The sequence below is a fragment of the Pelodiscus sinensis genome, chromosome 9 (genome assembly GCF_049634645.1).
Source record: "Pelodiscus sinensis isolate JC-2024 chromosome 9, ASM4963464v1, whole genome shotgun sequence".
Taxonomy (NCBI): domain Eukaryota; kingdom Metazoa; phylum Chordata; order Testudines; family Trionychidae; genus Pelodiscus; species Pelodiscus sinensis.
In genome coordinates this window covers 23,931,600-23,953,628 of record NC_134719.1, presented here as the reverse complement: position 1 = coordinate 23,953,628, position 22,029 = coordinate 23,931,600, and the positions used below count along the sequence as shown (strand labels likewise).

Genomic DNA, 22,029 nt, shown 5'->3' with positions numbered 1-22,029 from the left:
TGTGTAGTTGGCAGTTCTTAATTGAAAAGTAACCGAAGAATAGACCTTTTTCATGAATAGGTCTAAATTCTTCTGTTGTCATTGGATGCTGGTTTGCTGCAGGAGGCTTTTGCACGTTGGTTGGTGGCGGCGACGACAAGAGAGTTAGGTTGTGGAAGCAAGGAGTCTAGGTCTTTTGGTGGTACAAAGTACTTTCTGTCAGATGTCTTGCATGTTGCATCAGAGACCTCCATTATTGCCTCATTGATCATGAGTGCGATTCTTCCCTGCGAAGAGCGGCGGATATTTTTCAAAAAATGGTGCTGTTTTTCCCTCTACCTCCTGGAGGTGGGCCACTTGCATTGTTGCCACCCTCTTAAACAGCTCCTGAAATTGTTTTAGGTCATCCAACGGGTGAGTATCGTCCGGTATTACTGCCTCTTTGAAATGTGAGGAACTATTGCCAGTGGGCCAATCCACTTGGCATAACTCAGTATGTTCGTTGGAGAGTTGATTTTCCTCCTCTTCGTCAGAGTCTGAGATGGTTGGCATAGTGCAAGACAGCAGTCTTCTCCTCGAGATAGACGATGAGGCATAGTGTCTTTTTCGTACACCCAATGGGGTGGGTAGAGGGTATGGCCACTCCGAGTAGCAAGGAGGATATGGTGATTTATTATGGTAGCAGTAAGGATGGCGAGATGTAGTAGGGGATGAGCGCTGTGAGGAAAAAACACTGTATTGGTCCCTCTAATTAAAAGCATCCTGTTCTGACAGTACAGAAGATCTGGGATAACGTGGAGAGAGCTTTGAGAGGGCTGCATCGGGGAAGCCCCTCTCAAGTGCAGGGGTGAAAACTGTCCTATGCCATCAGCGCCTGCATCATGTTGAAACTGAGGTGGAGCCTCCATGAGGGGCAGCATCGAGCTGGGGAGTGACAGGTTTGCATCCAAAACCTGTACCTTAGGAGAGAGCTGTTTAACTGTCTATGGCGCAGGTGTCGGCACCGGCATGCATAAGCACCAGGAGGAGCTCTCCGGTGCCAAGGATGATCTTTTTGGCACCGAGGTTGAGTGCGACTTGGAGGCTGCAGTACCGATCTGAGCACTTGATTCCCCAGTGCTAAGAGTGCTCATCTTATCCCCTCCAGGCTCCCTCGGGAGCATGGGCAGGGACTTAGATGGGGAGGGTCCCTTTTTAGCCTGTCTGCATGGTGATGGTAAGGCAGCTCTCCTTCTTGCAGGTTTTGCTGCTGGTAGAGAGGCTTGGCAGCATTCAGGCTGCATTGCCTTGTCAAATAAAATCATGCAGAGCCAAAGCTCCCTGTCTTTTCTTACTCTCGTGTGAAAATGGCAGAACTCGCATTTCTGGGGTACATGCATTTCCCCGAGACAGCAGATAAAGTCCACATGTTAATCCGAGACTGGCATTGGCTCCTGACATGAGTGACATTTCTTAAAACTAGATGATCCCGGCATTGTGCCATCCGTCAGGGTCATAGCGAGTGTTCTATTAGGGGTTGCCACTGTGACTGTTACTGCCAATAAAGCTATGTTATTAAAAATGGGAGGGTCACTTTTCTTTCTTTTCTTCACTCTCTCTTCTCCCTCCTTCCCCCCCCCCCTTTTTTTTAATAAAGCAAGGGAGCAGCTGGGCTAGTGGCTGCCTGTGGGCAGGCATCTGCCAAAGCAAGGACTCCATGAGAGGCTGACAGAGAAACTACATTTTTTTTTTTTTAAGAAACAGGATGAAGCAAAGTGTTAAAATGCTGCGGAGAGATAGGAAAAGCGAAACTGGAGGGTTTCTCACTCTCCCTCAGGAGAAGCTGAGGAGAATGAAGAGCACTGTCTATTACTGAGGACGGTAGAAAAGGAACTGAAGGGGGGGCGAGCCACACGAGGCGCCAAGCTGAGCACAGTGCAAGGCTCCCCTTGCGCATGTGTGGCTCTCAGACGCTGCTTTAAAAAGCTCTGGTCTATGGCTCTGGGACTTCCCTACACCTTGTGTGGAGCACCCACCGGGACACCACCCGAAGAAGAAGGTATCAAATGTTAACACGTTAAATGCTAAATATCTCAGGCAGCGCATGAACTGATAGACAGACTTAAATGCTGCAGACTTATCTAGTTACATAAGCACTGATGTTTGCTGTCCACTGCTAAAAAAAAAGATCCGCCGCTATAACCGCTCTCGTCCCAATGCTATGTCCTGCCCAGCCCAGACATAACTCAGGTGCTCCTTGGCAGCCACTCCTTCCCCCTCACCCTGTAGAGACGGTGCCTTCTGCTCTGCTGAGCAGCCCTTTTTTATATGGGCCTCAGCAAGCCTTCTCTTGATTGGCTCTCCCAATAAGCCCTTTTCTAATTGGCTGAGATTCTGTGCACTCTCTCCAAGGTTGCTCAAACCCTTCTTCTGCCTGTTTGGGACCACCATACTCCATTACATCTAAAGCTTGAAAAACAGGAAAGAAGTGGTCTATGACATACTCTATTCAGATGTGATCCAAATGATGAAAAAGTTTGAGAACTACTTTTAAAGGGCTCTGTCCTTCTTGTTAGCACCCCTACGTGTCCAAGTGGAGTCTTATAGTTTCTCTACCCAGCTGTCTGTGGGAGAGGAAGTGTCCGGAATGTGGCCTGGGACCAGGCTTCTTCTTACCTCCTATTGTATTGGTCTGGGGGAGAACCAGGACCCCCCACACCTCTGGGTCCTGGCCCAGGGACCCTATAAGTATTAGTTACCTCCTGAGTCTCAAAGTGGCTGGTTGCTGTCACATCCCTGGGCCACTTCCACAGGAAACTACTCTGCCCAGCCCTTTATCTTGGGCCTTGTGGTCAAGTCCTCCCTATCCAGGGTTCTGTAAGGGTTGCTGTTGGCTTACCAGCTAATCTTCAGCCATGGGACCTGGTTCTGACCAGGTAGGAAGTCCAGCTCCCACTCGGAACTGTCCCGAGTGCTGCTGATCTCCCAGTCATCCCTTAGGTTTTCCTGGGTCGAGCTCTAGGAAGGAACTGCCAAGCCTTGGCCTAGCAGCTTCTTTTATATCAGCCTGCTGCACCCTAATTGGCTGCAACAGAGGCTGCCACTCTCTTCTGCTTGGAGGACCTCTCTTCTGCTCCTGTTGCTGGGCAGGATGCGGAAAGGCCTACATCAGGGGCCTTGTCCACCCCATCACACTGCCACACAGACTATCCTTGGTGTAGGTGTGCATCTGTGGAAACTGGACTCACATAGTGTGTGTCATTAAACCAGCTGTGTGTGTATCATTAAACCAGCTCCCAACTTATGCAAGCCAAGACAGCCTTCTCATCAGAACAGAAAGATTATTGATCAATGATCTTCATATTATTGGAATGAGTCTGATATCTGGGGTCTTTCTTTAGTTTTTGTGATCTCCAGTTGTCTCCCTGTTCGAGTCTCGCTATAAATACATAGCCTTGAGTCCTTGTTGCCAAAATATATCTTTAAAAAGAAATGAATGGATGCACGTTTGGATGACAAACTTCAATTCATAAATTATACTATACCAAGCATCATCTTCTGCCACCAGGATTCCCAGACAGGGCTAGCGATTCCTTTCAGTCACCACAGGAGCTACCCCGTCTGGGGCTCCCCAGGGCTGGACTCCCACCCACCATAGGACCAAACATCCACCAGCCCAGCTGGGGCTTCCCTGAATCCATGGGACTCCCTGCCAAGGTTCCTTGTAAGTGGCACAGCTGTTTCCTGAGCTCCGCAGGCAGGGAGCGGGATATCCTCTCACTGAGCAAGCAGCTAAACAAAAGTAGCTGCCTGCTTGAAACTGAGCAACTCCCAAAGCAGTAAAGGTAGATAAGGAGAGAATAAAGGGGGGAAGGTGAAAGAAGGAGGCTAGAAGTAAGTAATTAATTAACTGGATGAGGGGAGATCAGAGGAGAGGGGAGCTTGGAAAGTCCCATCTGCATAAGGAGAAAGAAAGGAAGAAGCTCAGCACTCTCAAGCCCCCTGGGAAGGGGGAGATAGGGACTGACTACTTGGAGTAGCTGGAGGAAAGGAGGACTGGGAGGGTGCTGGGATTGGGGTGAGGTGTAGGCACGGGGGAGTTTGTGTTGTGAGATGGGGGAGGTGTGTATATAGTTTGATCAGGACTTTATCTCATCCCCACCTGGGATAGGAGGAGCAGATTGCACACAAGTGGGTGGGGAAAACATGGAGTAGGTGGGTACTGACATCTGTGCAGTGAGGTGGAAGCAAGGGGCAGTTTGTTTGGGGTCCTCCCTGGCCGAGTAGGAGGGGGAGGAAGGTAGGCTGCACATAGGGGGGCCCTAAGAGGACATTTGCATCATTACATTTCAAACAAAGTTTACATAGATAAAGAAAAGTAAGAAAGAAAAACATTATTTTAACACAATTTTTTGGAGCATTGCAAATATCTAAAACTCCAATCTTAATGATTTTTTTAAAATCATGTGTTACTAATTAATGCATGGCTTATTGTATTGCATTAAGGCTAGATCTTTGCCATGTAGTAGAAATCTAGCTCTTATGAGTCATAAGTAGCAAGTACTAGCTGTGATGCTAGTTGATTTGTAGGATGAAACCTTATTTGCAAGTTCTTTGAAACATGCATTTGTCTACAAACCTGGAAACCATGTGTTAATTTGTTCTGGGGCTTCTACTCTTTGCGTTTTGTTACATATATACAGGCCCTCTCAGAGAATGACAGAGTGTAGAGTTTAGAGGCCCCAGCCCCAGCCTCAGGCCCCTGAAATATCTAACTTCTTACCTACAGGGTCATCCTAAAAACAGAATAATATGTGAAAATGAACACTGGAGACATTTATTTATTAACAATTAAGTCATTATACCAACAGCATATATATTTTAAAAGTAACTTAAATTGTGAGTGTCCACTGCAAGCAAAACTCTTCATTTTAGGAATGTTTTTCTGGCTTTGTTGTGTGCAAACTCGTTTATAATTGAAGAAAAATCTCATTTATGTACAACATCATTGTTAATGTTAAGCACTGCAAGCCCATAAAAAATGCTCTTGTCCCAGGGTGTGTCTAAACTACATGGCTCCATCGACGGAGCCATGTAGATTACGCTGATCGGCAAAGGGAAATTAAGCCATGATTTAAATAATTGCGGCTTCATTTAAATTTAAATGGCTGCAGCGCTGAGCCGACAAACAGCTGGTCAGCTGTTTGTCGGCTCAGCGCGCTAGTCTGGACGCTCCCGCGCTGACCTGAAAGCCCTTTATCGACCTCCCCGTTATGCCTCGTAGGATGAGGTTTACCGGGGAGGTTGATAAAGGGCTTTCATGTTGGCAGGGGAGCGTCCAGACTGCCCCGATCTGCCGACAAACAGCTGATCGGCAGAGCAGGGCAGCCATTTAAATGTAAATGAAGCCGCGATTATTTAAATCGCGGCTTCATTTCCCTTTGCCGAACAAACAAATCTACATGGCTCCGTCGACGGAGCCATGTAGTTTAGACGTATCCCCATTGTAGAACAATGATAGTTCTTTACTTGTCTTAACACATTGAATGTGCATTCACCTGAAGCCACAGATGCAGGGAGAATGACACAAATACTTAATGCAATTGTGATATTAGGAAATATAGTAAACAGACCGAGATCGAATATTTCTTGAAGCAGTTGTTTTGGCTTAAAGCCCAATGTAAAGTTGGTAGAATGTACACGTTTCAGAATTCTCGTCAGAGAAATCTCTTGAAATGGCATCATACCTTTGCTGAAACTGTTCAGCCACTGAATACAGATCTTCAACACTTAGTTCTTCCAAAGGAATCCAAAAAGGGTACAAATTTGTTGCAGTGACTGAAATTGATGTGTAAGACCAGATTTGATTAAGTCAATAATAACAAAAAAAATTGACTCCATAGTGTCTTTCTGCATCAGATTGACAGGTTAGGCTGCAATGGATGGAAAACTCAGATAAAGTGTCAATACTCTGTGTTACTGAATTGAACTCAGAGGACTGCATCCCATGGATTACGAATCTTTTTAATATCCTTAAGAAGTCGTTCAGTTTTTTCCCTCTCAACATCTAATGTAGCATTGCGGGCTTCTATTATGAGATTAGTCACATGAATCACTTTTAGCAGACTCATCCACATGGGCGACATTAAAAATCATTCAAATTTGGACGTATATTTCTGAAATGACCTAAGCTCAGTGCAAGCCTGTGCTTTGAGAGTAAGAGATTAGAGCTCACTTAAAGCCTTTCACACAGAGTCCAACTGCTATGCAACTAGTTTAACACCATCAATTTGTGCTGACCAACATTCCGTGAAGGGAAACAAGCAGATGCTGCTTCAGAATTTCCCCCTTTCGAGGACTGCTACCTTCAAGAATTGTTGTTTGCACAAATGTTTCACACAGCTCAATAAACTCATTTTGTATTCTGGTAATTAGATAATGGACTTGAATGTGTTTTCCGCTCTCTTGTGATTCACAAACATGATTAAAAAGGCCTAATAAAAGTGGGTCATACTTGCTAAGAAGTTCAAGTACACTGTCAGGGGGTGCACGCCCCCACTGTGCCTCAGTGCCCCGACTGTACTCATATAGCCCCTCTCAGGGCAAGTTACAGTCTGTATGGGTTGCTCATCATAGGCATTTGTCTCAACGGCTCTGCTCACCTAGTCGGCCTCATGCTAAGCCCGCAAACCCGGGGCTTTGTCCCCAGCCCCTAGCCAGGGGAAGTCTTGGCTGGCCCTCCTCCAGCCTTTGCTGGTCATCCCCAGCTTGTCTCCCTCCAAGGAGCTCCTGCTTCCTCTCCCGGCAGCCCTCCACTGGCCCTCCCCTAGCAAACTGTGCTCCTCCCTTTATAGCTGACAGTTGGGCTCGCCTAGCCACCCGGGGTTCTCTGGATCTCTGACAGCTGGGCTCTCATTAGCCTAACCGCTTCAGCTGGGTTCTTCCAGCCACCCTAAGGCTCAAGGCCTGAGCCTTGGGCTTAAAGGCCCAGTGCAGAGCAGGCGCCCTGTCACATACACCAAGAAAGTTTTTCGTTTGTAGGGTCACCGATACATTGACTAGAACCAAAGTCAATCCCCGTTCAGAAAGAAAAAGAATGACATTCATTTTGCAATCAAGGAGTTTTTCCCAGCGATCAGTTTCTGTGTTTATTTCTCTCAGGAGTAAGTTTTCAGTTGAACTGTCAGGTAGTGCTGCTCTACTAGCTGATTTCCATGTAACATAGTTATCTTTATGCGATACCGAAGTTTCACATGCAGGTATTCGGCCTTTTAACTTCCTCCAACCTCTGCTGATGCTCCAACCAGATGGATCAGACAGTACTGATCCATTTGAAGTATTACTGTTAAAAATGAAACAGGGTGTGATGGCGCGTTGGGGGTCCCCCGTCTTCTGTACCCCGAAATGGCACAAACAGACTCCACCAGCCAGTGGAATTGAGGGTGGTTTATTGCTCCTCCAGGATACAGCATAGCACAGATGTAATCTGGTTACAGAAACTGGGGCTAAGAGGCCTCAGTGCTCCCCTTGAGATAGGGGAGTCCCAGCCCCCCTCCCCAGCTCCTTCTCCCCTGCTTTCCAGACAGGAACTAACTCTACCTCTCCCAGCCCTGCCCCCCAGCCAGGGTAGCATTCCACCTTCCTTTGTTCCTCTCCATGGGGGGTGTCTGGCCATACTAGTTTGCATAGTGACTCGTCCTGTTTTGCTGGGTCGTGGTACCCACGGCAGCCAGTGGGGGTTACCCCACAGCCAGCAGCATAGAAACCAGCCAGGTACCCCCACTACGTCACACAGGGTACACAGTACAGAGCCTACTTTTCCATGCTCCAGCAGAGCTGTTCTCTTGTGTAGATCTTTTCATTTGGAAGAGTTTTTGTTAGCGGACGAGTAGAAAAAGCTAGATTTTTGGCATCTTTTGGTATATTGCTTGGAATCTGAAAGCAACTCACTTTGAGAAATGACTGCATTTCAGCGACATTGTTCTTCTCAAGAGTCCAATATCAGGTTCTGATATCACTGTTGTTACACTGTGTCCTGTGCTAGTCCTAAGTTCTTTCTCTTGCTGCACAGCATCTCCAAGGTCTTCATTTTCTGCCTGCACAGTCTCTAAATCGAGCGTAGATTCTGCATCTATCGCTACTGTTGGCATTTCTGTGTCTTGATTAATGACCTCCTCATTTTGAGTACAAAGCTTTCATTCTCAGAAGTGGAAGTGTCACAGCCGGTATGGACAATGTCTAATGGCTGAGGCGTCTCTTCTACGAGAAATGATGTTATTGGCTTTAAACTCTTAACTGCTCCTGCATGCTGTTGTTTTTTTCATTTCTTACTTGCACCACTTTCAAATCTTTGCTTCATTTTTATTAAGGGGTTCTGACACACAATAAATTAATTTGCTAAGGGCTATTGGTCATGTAAAATTTCAATTGTATATACTTCACAATTAATATTATATAATAACGGTTTGGGGGTATTATTTACTATAGCTCTTATAGACTTATTTCAAAGTCTTGAAATTTCTTCTGCTAACACGTTCCCGTTATTAAAATTCCTCTTAATAACTGGTGCGTTATTATGAATATGAACTTGGGGCGATTGCCAGATTAGATAATAAAGTTTATTAAACAACTAGAATTAAGAGTTTATCATCACAAGAAAACCTTTAAAGGTGAATCTAAAACTGGACAAAAAGGTAGCTTACAACTGGGCCTGATATGTTTGTTGTATACGAAAACACATAAGAAAAAACAGGAATACGAAAATCTCTTATGCAGAGATAAACATCTAATTGAAAGATTAAACTCACCCTCAGACCAAGCAAAATCACTTCACGGTAATTAAATTAATTACAACTTTCAAAACCTCTAAATTATGCAAAGACTGTAAACAGCATTGCATAACGTAGAACCACTAATCACAGAAGCTACTCCAGGCTCCAGTCATGCACATGAAAACTTGGATGTGACCAAAAAATTAGTGAAGTCCCACAATGATTTAAATCAATTTTTGAAGGTATATATAGCTTCTTTTGTTGTGTGTGTAACTGGCAAGGTATATAATAAATGGAAATGACTTGGTAGAAAAATGTCAAAATTTGAGGCCCCTTTGTCTCCTGAGGCTCCACCCAAACTGCCCTCCTGGTGTCCCCTCATCCAGGTAGGATGCGTGCGCAAGCGTTTTTGTTTTCATTGGCGGTAAACATTCACATGCTACCTTAATATTGGTGTTGCACATAAGAAATTCCAATCCACCCAAATGAAAATTCAGCTCGTCCAAGGATAGAAAATATTAGAGGGAACACTGCTCCCAGCTGACTCGTTCGCCTCGCCTCCAGGATGTCTTATCCGGCAACATTCATTGTGTATCGTTCCAGATTACGAATGTTGCTGGACCAGAGAGTTCCAGATTTGGGAAGTTCAACTCGTAGTTCAACTTGTAGTTTAACTGCATGCTTTTAATTATGAAGTGCCCATGTGCTCTTATGTCATTTTTCCTCATTTCAGAAGCAATGCCTCTTTTTCAAGTGCTTTGTTTTCCTAATTTTTCTGTGCACAATTTTAGGTTCTAAAACTTATCATTTAATAATGTTTCTGAGAGACTTAACCCTGTTTTGACTGATACTATGCATTATTTATGAGGGCGTTCAAACACAGCACTTTCCTGGGGCCCATTGCTGGCCACTTTTCAATTTATTTCCTTAAACTAATATCAAGTGGATGTACTTTTTTTTCTGGTAGAATACATTCTCTTTATATTCTATTCCATTTTAGGTTCACTTGATGACAAAAATGCAAACTATTCTATTTCTTTCATTAAATGTGAAGACAAAACAAGACTTAGAGCAATCTTCCTGGAAAACTAAAGTTCTATATTTCTGGGAACTATAAAATAACTTTGCAGTGCCCTCTACTATGTATCTCAGTAACTTGTTCCAATGCCATGAACCAGAAAGAAACAGTCCACACAAACAAAGGAAGCCACCACATATCAGAAGCAAGCAGAAAATTTGAAAATGCTGGAGAGATAAACAAACATTTATGCACCTGGAATAGACTATCTTTGCCTGGGATCAAGATCTCTTTTTACTTCTCATTGTTTCCTCTGCTCCAATGAGCTAAGATCTATGATCCAAAATTGGAGAAACCAAGTGATACAATCTTGATACAGATTTGAGAGAAAACAGATCATTTTTCTAATAGGATCCCTTTAATTCTATGCTGTCTATTGAGGCTGGCAATTATAGGGCACTGAGGATAACAAAAGCTATTTCATAACTATCCCCAGCATCTGATAAAATTTCCAAAGTCATAACCAAAAGTTTGAGCTTAAACTGTATACAGGACAATTTGCATTCTTTTCACTTAAAACCAATGCTTGAAGATTAGGCAAAAACAAGCAACATGCAGGCATTTGGGCTGAAACAGATAGATTCTACCAAAAGCATCTAGTCATATGTAAGAATATGATTTAGTTATGGCTGTGACCTGACCATAACTTTTATTAAAATACCAGGGCAGTGGTAAGGGGTGGGGATGCTCCTGGGGGAGGGGCACTAAGGTGGCACAATCTATCATGGGCTGCCTAAGCAGCAACTGCTCCGTCCACCTGGCCTGGGACTGCTTCCAGGGCCCCCCCCACCCCCAGAGACCACTGCTGGGAGACACCCAAGCAGTGTCTGCTCCAGCCTCCTGCCTGGGAACCACACCTGTGGGCCACCCAAGCAGCAGTTGATGTGGCGGTCCTTGGAGCTACCTGCACAGCTGGCCCTGGAACCAGCTGCTTTGGGCAGCCCTGGAATGAACCACACTAGCTGCTGTAGAAGTCATGGAGGTTACAGAAAGTCACAGAACCAGTTACGTCCATGACCTCTGTAACAGAAATGGAGCCCTAATCATACATCACAAAAATGGTATCTTCTCACAAAAGCACAGCCATTCTGCTAGTATTTTTCACTTACAACGCAACACCGATAAATTCTATGTACATCCCAAAACAATGTAAGCATATTCATTTAAAAAATAAGATATTTAACTACAAAAAATCTAATCCACTATTTCTCTTGAACTTAGCTCAATATATAAAAAAGAAAAATATTGTCCATATCTTTCTTGCTTATTTATCAAGTCTATCTTTCCTGAGCTGTTTGCTGACTTCTCCTTTCCGACACTGCTCTCTCTCTATTTTTCACAAGCACATTTTCCCCCAAATAGCTACAGGGCATCCCCACTATATGTCCAAGATACGTTAAAAAAAAGTGGACATATAGCAAAATGACGTAAAGTGGGGAACTTTTTTCCCACAGCTGACTTCTGTTTGCACAAATTGGTCTCTTTTTTTGCGCAATAGAAGAGTAGGGAATGGGGGAGTTAAAATGGAAGAGTTCCCACAAGCGTCAATGACACCACTGCGAAACAAATGTATACCAGGGTGACTTATAGTGGAGATGCCCTGTAATACTGCTTCCTCACAATATAGAACAGGCCACATTTTTCTGGAGCCTACAAAATGCATCTCCCATAATGAATCTGTAAGACTGGAATGCTGAAGAATTACTTTTAAAATGTTGCTCACTAAAAAATAAAAATTCTGAGCATAATATTTTAAAATTCACCTTATGTATCAATAAGTAATGTGGGTGTTCCAAAATGGCAGTGGGGAACATGGTTACATGGAGATGGGAAATCAATCCCCCCCTTCACTTCTCTAGGACCTGGACTTCGTGGATTTGTCCCCAAGGGAGACCTGTGGCTGTAGGTGGACTCGGCCGCCGCCTAGGGCGCCACTGCCCGGGGCACTCGATGATGATGTCACAGGGCACCCAGGGCGCTGGCCAATGATGTCAGTCCACTGACGGCCCTGCAGGCAGGGGCGCCGATTGCGCGTTCCGCCTGGGGCACCAGCTGCCGCAGCCGACCTCAAACCACTCCTACTTGTCTCTCCATGCCAGGTGCACCAAGATAGCAAGCAAAAGAGAAAGGGTCTCACGTGCAGGTCTAGAGTGGCTCCCAATCCAGGTATGGGACAAGCAGGCTCTGCCCAGAAGGATCCAAGTGTAGAGGGGCTTAGTGTAGAGAAATCCTGGAGGGGTTGAGAGAGTGTGGTACAATCTAAGTGTGGGCAGCTCTGTAGAGGGGCTCAATGAGGGATTCCTGGTGCAGCGGGAATGGGATTCTGCAGGGAGATCCAGGGCAGGTGGTTAGGAGTCTGGATGTGGGGCAACAGGATTCACAGGGCAATGGTTGGTGGGGGTGAGTTCTCTAGAGATTATGTTTCATTTCTTGCATCTGCTCAGGGTGTAGATGTTGCTGTTCAGTCTGGCTTTCTTCTTCATGTTGTGAAGTTTCCATTTCTAAAAATGCTCCTCTAAATAACTCTTCTCTTTCAAGAGCAAAGGAGCTAACAACATAACTTGCAAAAAAATGACACCAAAAGCTTTCAAAGTGATCACTTGTACAATATGATATCAGAATGGATGCTCTAACAATACATACACTGGGGCTTATTAAAACATGGGTGAGAACTTTGCACTAGCACAGCCAGTGCTTTTTTTGTGATGGTACTGCTTGGTACGCAGCACCGGCACTTCCAGTCAGAGTTCAACAACTTTTCCCCCGGAGTATTGGCACTTTTTTTTTTTTTTAACAAAAAAAGCACTGAGCACAGCTAATTATTACTCTTCCTCAAAGTAATGGGGACAAAGCTGATTTTGCTGCTGACAGACAAGATTAAAAAATGGAGCACAAATTTAGGTGAAGTTACCTTAGTAAAGAAGCATACCACAGAGGCACCAGCATGTCCAGACACACCAAAACTGGATAATTTGAGAGAATATTTGAGTTCAAACTATATCAATTATTTACAGAAGAACGCAAGGAAGAAAATGTACCTTAGAAATTTAAAAAAAAATTATGTACATATCCATCAATTCCAGGTATCCAATATAACATAATACCCCCAAAATACATTAACATTAAAGTTAATGTTAAGTATATTACTATAAAACATTAAATTGTTAAAATACTTTAAAAAAAAAAGAGGCTACTGATTTTAAAATGTCAACTTTACCTGAGTATCCCATGAGAGGGGTCCTGCTTCTACAACCTGATCTACTAGATGAGAGAGGAGTTTTTCCCACCCAGGCACTATTTAGTCCTCTTGCAGAAGAAGAGCTTGTAAAATTCATTGTGCTAACATTTTCTGCATAAGAACTCTTGTCCCCAAAGTATGAATCTATGAAAAAAATGCAGAGCATATTTTGAAAACATAATACATAGATGGCATTGCTAAGTTACACAAACACCATAAAATAACAAAATCAGACATGAACCATTTTGTTTGAAAAGCGTACAAAGAAGGAAAAATAGTTAAAAGGCCATTACGACAACTTAATGGAGAAAGGTTAATATATCCAGTCAGAACAAACAAAAGAGCTTTGCTGTATTGATATTAATATTTATATAATCTAAGCATAAAAAAGTGAACTTCAGTAAGATTATATTCTGGAAGCCAACTCATACTGATATGATAATTTTTCCTTAATGTCATTACTTTATAGTGACAGCAAATTCCTTGCTTGGGATGTTATACTAATATTATGTGATAAAAAGCCAGGTACAATGAATAATTTCATATTTGAGGAATTTCTAGGTCTATAAAAGAAACTACTCTATTTGTCAGATTTTCTACCTGCAGTTGCCTGTCAATTTCACTAATATCTGAAGTTGTACTAAGAGCTTGTGGAAATTCCCAAGTCTGAAGAGAGTCATAAAGAAAATTTGTTTGCCTAATATTGAACACATATTTTAAACTAAATGGTAATAAAACCGAAGAGAAAGAACCATATTCAAAAACTCATTCAGTGAGAATTATCTTCTTCTGCCTCAGCTCAAAATAATGCAATTTAAAATTTAAGAACTTGTATGTTTCCCAGAATTTCTATTTTACTGATGCATTTTAAGATGGATCTGCACTTTAAATTCTATGATGGTGATTTAGCTCAGAATGTGTCCCATTTGAGTATACTAGAAACATTACAGAAAATACAAATCCTGCACAGACACTTGCTGTAGCAATGAAAGGGGTTTTTTGGTTGCAGTAGGAAATCTACCTCTTGAAGAAGTGGTAGCTACATTGACAAAATAATAGTTCCATTGACCAGGCAAAAGTAACACCAGAGCTTAGGTCAGCTTAACCACATCACATATGGTGTAAAATTTTCACAGACCACAGTGATGTGGTTAGATTCACCTAACTTTACAATGTAGACCAGGTCATCTGTGTTTATTTAAGATGTTTATCTGATTTTAAAACTGTTCTCTTGAGATAAATGCATAAATGTATAGACAAGCAAAAATCCATCTATCTGAAATGTCATTTACATTTTTTATCCATCTTGCGTTAAATAAAGCAAGATGAATCCAAAGTCCATATTAGATGCTTTAAAAAATAGTATTACCATAATAAAGCCTGTAAAATAAAGCATTGTATATGCTAATATTTTATGAAAATATGGTGCACTGGTCACCGAGATTGCACTAAGAAATTGTTAAATGCCTAATATATTTCCTGAAATGATTTCCAGATGGTTGGCACAAAAATGCAGTTTACATCAACACATTTATGTAACAAAAACCTTGGTCACAAAATACTGTGACTGAAATACCATTAAAGGACTTGACATTCACTAGTCCTTTGTACTCCCTAAAGTAACCATGTTTCTTTTAAGCAGTTGTTCCTACAATATACCAATTGCTGTACAATGACAATTGATTTTTTTTAAATGGCACCCACAGTATTAATACAAACTAGGTCTGAGTTTAAAAAACATAACACTTACACACAGCAGTACATTAGTTATTTTCCTACTAATAAAAAGAAAACAACCACCTAAGGGAAAGATGCCCAGCTAAGTACCAGTGGCAAAAGCTTGAAGTACTCTATATGACTGTCAATAATTTATATTATATAATCTTTGACCCTTATGTCCTAATCTAGGTATATAATCCTGCACAAAACTGAGACCAGAGGAAGTTTAGACAATAGTTGAGCAAACTGTATTATGGGCTTCTACACCTCTACACAAACCAACTCAACATTTATATTCCACATATAGGAAAATACATAAGGTGTCTGAAACAGATTTTAGGTGTTGATTTTTTTACTAAATTAAATATAGATGGTGACCATATACCTCTGATCTAATGATACACACTATTATCCTCTTCCCCACCTGTATTGTAATGGGGTCCTGTCTCTAGTGAACACCTGAATGCTGCTACATATTCAATTGTCAGTACTCAACGCAAAATGCAGCTTGGGTGGCTCTAAATCCAAACCCATATTGTAGAGTCTCATATGATCCAGAATATGGAGTACTCCAAGCTTTACTATGGACAATAAGCAACAAGCAGGCCAGATGTAGTTCACCATGGTTAGCCCCTGGTAGGCCACTGGACACTTTATTTACCTATTCACCTGCAGGTATGGCCACTTGCAGCTCCTGTTGGCCACAGATCACCCGTTCCCAACCAATGGAAGTTGAGAGAAGTGTCGCAGACAAGGACCCCTCTTCCCACAGCACCCGTAAGCTGAGAACCGCGATCTGCAGCCAACAAGAGCTGCAAGTGACCATACTTGTGGATGCACAAGTAAATAGTGTCCAGCAGCCGGCCAGGTACTAACTCTGGCGAATCATGCCTAGCCCATGAGCTCCTTATTGCCCACCCCGGGCTAGAGAGCGTAACAAACAAAAGTAATCAACTGTGAGGCATGGGGGCTCAGCACAGGTGGTGGACTCCACCCTTGTTCAGTCTCAAGGACCAAAACTTGTACCATCAATCAATTTTTTATCATGACTTTAATGACCCTGTCTTGATGGCCAAAAAGAGTATGGTTTTCAACTGTTAGCTGGATGCAGCTTAACAAAACTGCATTTCTAAATAATTAAAAGGGCTTTTCAATCATGTTAAGATCTATTGAGCTAATACAACTGAAACCACACCTTTTTGACCCATCAAGTTAGGGCTTGCAGGAACAGGATCTAAGAGCTTATCTGTACAAAACTGTACCACTTTAACTATACTGGCATAGTTAAAATAGAAGCATCATTCCTAGTATGGATACAGATACACTGGTATAAAATGTAATTCCCTAAGGCAGTGGTCCTCAACCTTTTGGGACTGCCGGGCGCCGCGCATGCACCAGGCAGCTGGGGTGCAAGAATGGCTCGGGCCAGCCCTGGTCACTACGCAGGTGCACATAAATACCCCGGTGGCCGCCATGGCACCATAATGCCCGCAGGGGGGGACCACTGCTCTAAGGGAATCAGATTAAAACGCTACGGCTACATCTAGACTGGCATGATTTTCCACAAATGCTTTTAACGGAAAAGTTTTTCTGTTAAAAGCACTTGCGGAAAAGAGTGTCTAGATTGGCATGGACGCTTTTGCGCAAAAGCACTTTTTGAGGAAAAGCATCCGTGCCAATCTAGATGCGATTTTGCGCAAGAAAGTTCCGATCACCATCGGGGCTTTTTTGCGCAACAGTTTTCAGCTGTCTACACTGGCCCTCTTGCGCAAAAACTTGCCAGTCTAGACACAGACTACTGGGATAAGGCACTATTATACTGGTGTAACAGTGTCTATACTAGAGATTGTACCAGAGTAACTATTTTAATTAAAAAGTTACACCTTTAATTAAAATAGTGATACCAGTACAAAAAGCAGGTATAGACCAGACTGTTAAAATGATGAAGCTACTTCTTGTAAAGAAACAGGATTGCTTGGATCAGCTGAGAACATTACCTGATATTATTAACACCTCCTTACACCCCCTCAAAACCATCTCAGGTAATTTAAAGTAAACTGTGAAGTCAGTTTAAAAAATGTGGGGAAATGTTTGGTTTTAGAGAGGTACTTTTTTGTATTTCTATGTTTAACATTGTATCACACCGCCCCACTTTTCGTTACAGGCGTGGTCGCAGATTCCCGTTCCGCTTTCCATGGGGCAGCAGCTGGCCTGGCCGGTGGCCCGGAGAGGGCCCCGCTCCTCAGTGGGCAGGGCGGGAGAGCGGGCTAATGGCCCGCCAGGGCTCTAGGCTTGCTCAGAGCCCATCCAGGGGCCCGCCCGGCAGAGCAGGCGGGTGCGTGTGCAGGTTCGGCCTGCCCTGACTGCTGCTCCCCACCTCCTGCTGTCGTAGGGAACAGCCCCGGCGTGAGGCCGCTGCCCAGGGAGTCGGCCCCTGGCCGGGGATTGGTCGGCCCCGCTCCACCGCCTGAGAAGCCACCAGCGCTGCCCGCCGTGCTCAGGGGAGTTCGCAGCAACCCGAAGTGGTAGCGGGGCAGCTGCTCCGGGCCGGACGAGGACGAACAACGGCCCGAATAGGAGGCGGAGGCAGAAGCCTCTTCCCTCGTTGCCGGCTCCCTCTCAGCGCTGCCCCGCAGCATGTCCCAACCCTCCTCTACCCTGGCGCCACAGGCCACGTACAAAATGGCGGCAGCGGCGAGGCCAGGCAACCCGCGCATGCGCAAACAAGGAAGGGCGCGGGATGCACCCCACTACGGTAGGGCCTCCTGGAAGCCATTTTGGTTTGGAATCGAAAGCTCTCTGCCGTCTTCACGTTCCCGGCGGGCGCGGGGCATGGACACTAGCCGCCGCGCAGTGGGTTTGGTTCCCCCTCCCCAAGCGGGGCGCAGGGACAGCAAAGAGGGAAAGGGGAGTGTGCTGTGTCCCGTGGAGTACACATCCGCGCCCCCCCTCCCGGGACCCAGTCACTGCTCACAAGCCCTTGCTGGGCTACCCCACACCTACCCACAACCCCTTCCTCGGCGCTGATCTCTTCTCCACCCCCCGCCAAGAGCTGCCTTACTCCAAGTGCTCCTGCCCTTCCATTTTGCTTAGCATTAGCGAAGAGGGGAGCAAAAGGGGTTGCCCCAGGGCCCATCCATTTAAAAGCAGCCGTGGATGGAGCCTCGGGCCCTTTGCATCACTGTAGGGGCCTGGGTGCCACTGAGGGATGGATGGGGGAGGCTAGACCCTAGCTCCCTCCCTTCTGCCTGAGGTCCTGCCCTTTCAGGGGAGGGGAAGGCCCAAGGACAACCTCCACCCTTGCCCAGGGCCCAGCAAGGTCTGTCACCAGCCCTTTGCAAAGATGAAGCTGCAAGTGACTAGCTCACAGGCTATACCTGTGTACAGGCAACCCCTGCACCTACGACCTTATTGGTTCCTGAAGAACCCTCGTTAGTTGAATGCTTATTTCCCATAGGCGCAATGTTTTAAATGGCGGTTCTGTTCCCAGAAACCCATTTCGTACCCTAAAAATACCAAAATTGACTACGGAAATGGAGGAAAAGTAAATAAAACGCTAATAGATGCCTTTACAAACATTTATTAACTTAAAACAAACATTCACTATGAAAATAAAGCACAGAAAATACCTTCATCTTCTTCATTTGGGGAGGGAGATGGTTATTGGAGAAAAGCAGAAGGGGAGGAGACTGGGACTGCATCTGGGTCATCTGGATGGTCAAAATCCAATCTTGGAAGAGGAGGAGGGCTAGATTGGGGGAGCTTGTTGAGATGAAGTTAGTTTCTGGGAGGCTTTTCTCAGTGGACTGGACTGATTGAGGCGTCTTAAAATAGGAATCTAATAGGTTTCGACTGAAGATGCTTTCTTCTTTACATAGAAAATGTCCTTGTAGCAAGCGTAAGCATTCTTAATTGTTGAAATGACCTTCAAACTGTGTTCAAAATTAGGATAATTGTCTCGAAATTGTTCAGCGCTGACTTGAGACCCTTGAATGCCTCCAAAAGTCTTTGAATGGTAAATGCTGGGGGAGAGGGAGTCTCAACAGTAACCTGTTCTTCAATGATCCTTTGTTCTTCGATTTCCAAAAGATCTTCATTGGTGAGCTCCTGAGCATGAGAATCCAACAACTCAGTCACGTCTTCAGGAGAGACTTTGAGATCCAGACAATTTGCCATCTTAACCACAGATCCAGTGACTTCTGCTAAAGGATCTTGAAAATCCTCAACATCCTGAACAAATTCAGGGCAGAGTTTCTTCCCAACTCCCCTGAGGTTGGATTCGGTGACTACTTTCCAGGCTTCTTTAATGATTTTCACGGTATCCAAAACATTGAAAGACTTCCAGAATTCATTGATTGTTGGTCCACTTTCTTTGTCAAATGCTTCTACCAGCCTCTTGAAAGTTCCTCCAAGATAATAAGCCTTGAACGAACTGATGACCCTCTAGTCCATTGGTTGAAGCAATGCAGTCATGTTAGGGGGCAAGAAAATAATCTTGATGTTCAGATTCGCATGTTGAAAAATTCTGGGATGGCCTGGAGCATTGTCCAAAATGAGCAGTGCTTTAAATGGAAGGTCATTTTCAGCACAATATTTTTGGACCTCAGGAACAAAATTATAGCTGAACCAATCTTCAAGAAGAGATGCAGTCACCCAAAATTTGGAATTCTATTTCCAAATGACTGGAACGGTTCCCTTCACCAAATACTTAAGCGCCCTTGGGTTCTCAGCACAGAAGACAAGCATCGGTTTCAATGTGCAGTCCCCTGCAGCATTAGCCCCCAACAACAAAGTCAGTCGATCTTTAGCTGCTTTGAATCCAGGCATTGACTTTTCTTCCTTTGTGATAGAAGTCCTTGATGGCATTTTCTTCTAATAAAGTCCAGTTTCGTCGACACTGAACACCTGATGAGAATAGCCTTCCTCTTTGATAATTTTGGCTAGCTTCTGTGGAAAATCCTTTGCTGCTTCTGTGTTGGCATGGCTGCTTCTCCCTGGACTCAAATGTTATGCCAACCAGCTCTCTTCCTAAAGCGGTCAAACCAATACTTGCTAGCACTGAAAGAATCGATCTTGGATGTTTCACCATGTTCATTCTTCAGTGCCTCAAGAGACTTTTAGCCTTAGTCAAAATCATGGCTTGATTGAGAGACATATGGAAGTACGTCTGATCATTTATCCACAAAATTAAAAGTTTTTCCATCTCAGGAATGAGCCTATCACGTTTTCTAATCAGTGTTGTTTGCATTGGCCTTGCATTCTTCACTTCCTTTAGATATTTAGCCTTGTCCTTCAAAATCATACTCACATTTGAACGAGACAACTCAGTTACCTAGTTCATATAATTTCATGTTTGTATTGTGAAGCTTCAACATTTCATGTTTAATTTCCAAAGTGTACGGGCTTTCCCGGGCTTCTTGGTTGATTTTCCACTCTCTGCATCACTTTTCCTTTTCTCAGACATGGTGAACCAATGTGGCAGAGATGTGCTCAATTTAAGCAGCAGCTGCAGACTGGCAAGTCTGACTGACCTTGTGCGTTTCCTGTTTTGTGATGACACATGGAGTTTGCGTCATACGCCGTCGTAAATGTGAGCTGCGGATGTAAACGGGGTTTTTTTAGGAGCTATCTCGCATGAAAAAAGGTCATAAATGTTGGGGGTCATAAGTCGGGGGTCGCCTGTACATGGAGAAGAAAAGATTACTCACTTCGTGCAGTAATGGATGTTCTTCGAGATGATTACCCCTGTGGGTGCTCCAAGTTATGTGCTCCACCTTAGGTCTTGCGGCAACATTGCACATCTAGACAGAGATTTACAGTAGCAGCGCCCTCCAGTATCCTGTGCATGCGAGGCAGATGGCATGTGCGATGCTGCTACCACGTATCTGTGGCAACCATCCCTTCTCTGTCCCAGAAGGACAACAACAAAAACTCCGAAGCAGAGGAGAGGAAGGGCGCGTGGTGGAGCACCCACAGGGACAACCATCTCAAAGAACCTACATTACTGCACAAAGTGAGTAACCTTCTCTTCTTCGAGGAGTATCCCTGTGGGTGCTCCACCGTAAGTGTCTATACAGCAGTACCCACATTAAGAGATGGCTGCTTCGGTTAATAATCATGTTGGGCCTTGGTGAGGACTGTGAGACCAAATTCCGTGTCCCATTTCAGGTAAGTGTCCAAGGCGTAATGGCTGGTGAAAGTGTGTTCAGAAGACCATGTTGTAGCTCTGCAAATGTCCATCAGATTAATGCTGCTAAGGTAGGCCACAGAGGTTGCATGGCCCTTATAGAATGTGCTTGCAATTGCAGTGGAAGATGCTGGTTAAAACGGGTAAGCCAGGCAAATGCAGTCTACAATCCTCTTGGAAAGTCTTTGTGTCAAGATTTACATGCCCAAGGACCTTTTAGTGATGGAGATGAAAAGTCTGTTTAGTTTTATGAATTGCCTTTGTCCTCTCTAGATAAAAGGCAATTGTGTGGCGCAAATCAACCGTGTGCCATTTAGCTTCCTTGGTGGTGGCATGAGGCTTTGGGCAGAAGACAGGTAGCACCAGCGGTTCGTTGCCGTGCCAGCAGGTAAGAATTTTTGGTAAGAACTTTGAATGTGGTTGGAGGACCATCCTGTCCTTATGAAAAATGGTAAAGGATGGGTTGGGCATCAGTACCCCAATTTCACTTATTCTTCTGGTTGAGGTGAGTGAAACTAATGTAGCAACTTTCATTGAAATACTCTAATGGTGGCCATAGGCTCGAATGGTGTATGGATGAGGGCTCGTAGTACATTTTTAGATCCCAGGCTGGGACTTGTATTTTAAGAGGCAGAAACGTGTTCTGGATGCCCTTTAGGAATCATTTAGTTGTGAGGTGGAGCAAAGACTGATTTGTCCTCGACAGGTTGGTAAAATGCGGTTATGGCTGTGAAGTGTACTGTTAAGAGGGATTTAACAGTGGTAGAAATGTACTGCACGGACTGACATTCAAAATGGAGTTCAGGTGCATGCTGGGACTTTCAAAATGGAATCCAACAGACTGTAAATACTTTTGCCACCAAAACTCCATTTTGCACACGGCACCTGTCTCTGCACCCCGCACCACACCTCTGCACACTGCACCATGCCCTGCTTTGCACACGAGACCAAAAGAAGTTCTGCCTTGATTTCTATAAAGCATCAAAGCTTGAGGAACTCTGGTCGGCAGTTTTCCCCTACCATCTGGAGAAGGAGGAGTCGAGACACAGAGGTGACTGTGGCGAAGGCCCCATCCAAC

The 22,029-nt window shown here is 44.3% G+C and overlaps 1 protein-coding gene across 3 annotated transcripts in view; it reads right to left on the bottom strand.

The window, feature by feature from the left end:
• The window catches only part of MSH4 (mutS homolog 4), a 118,741-nt gene extending 100,272 nt beyond the window's left edge, over positions 1-18,469 (bottom strand). For all 3 annotated transcript variants that reach the window (XR_012905921.1, XM_075936277.1, XM_075936278.1), the window contains exons 1-2: positions 17,142-18,469; positions 13,025-13,189 (exon numbers count right to left, since the gene is read on the bottom strand). Coding sequence is in view for 2 of the 3 variants with exons in the window: in XM_075936277.1 (XP_075792392.1) it covers positions 13,025-13,189; positions 17,142-17,481 (505 nt within the window). In the remaining variant the exon portion in view is untranslated. The remainder of the gene's footprint in view (positions 1-13,024; positions 13,190-17,141) is intronic.
• Positions 18,470-22,029: the final 3,560 nt, after the last annotated feature.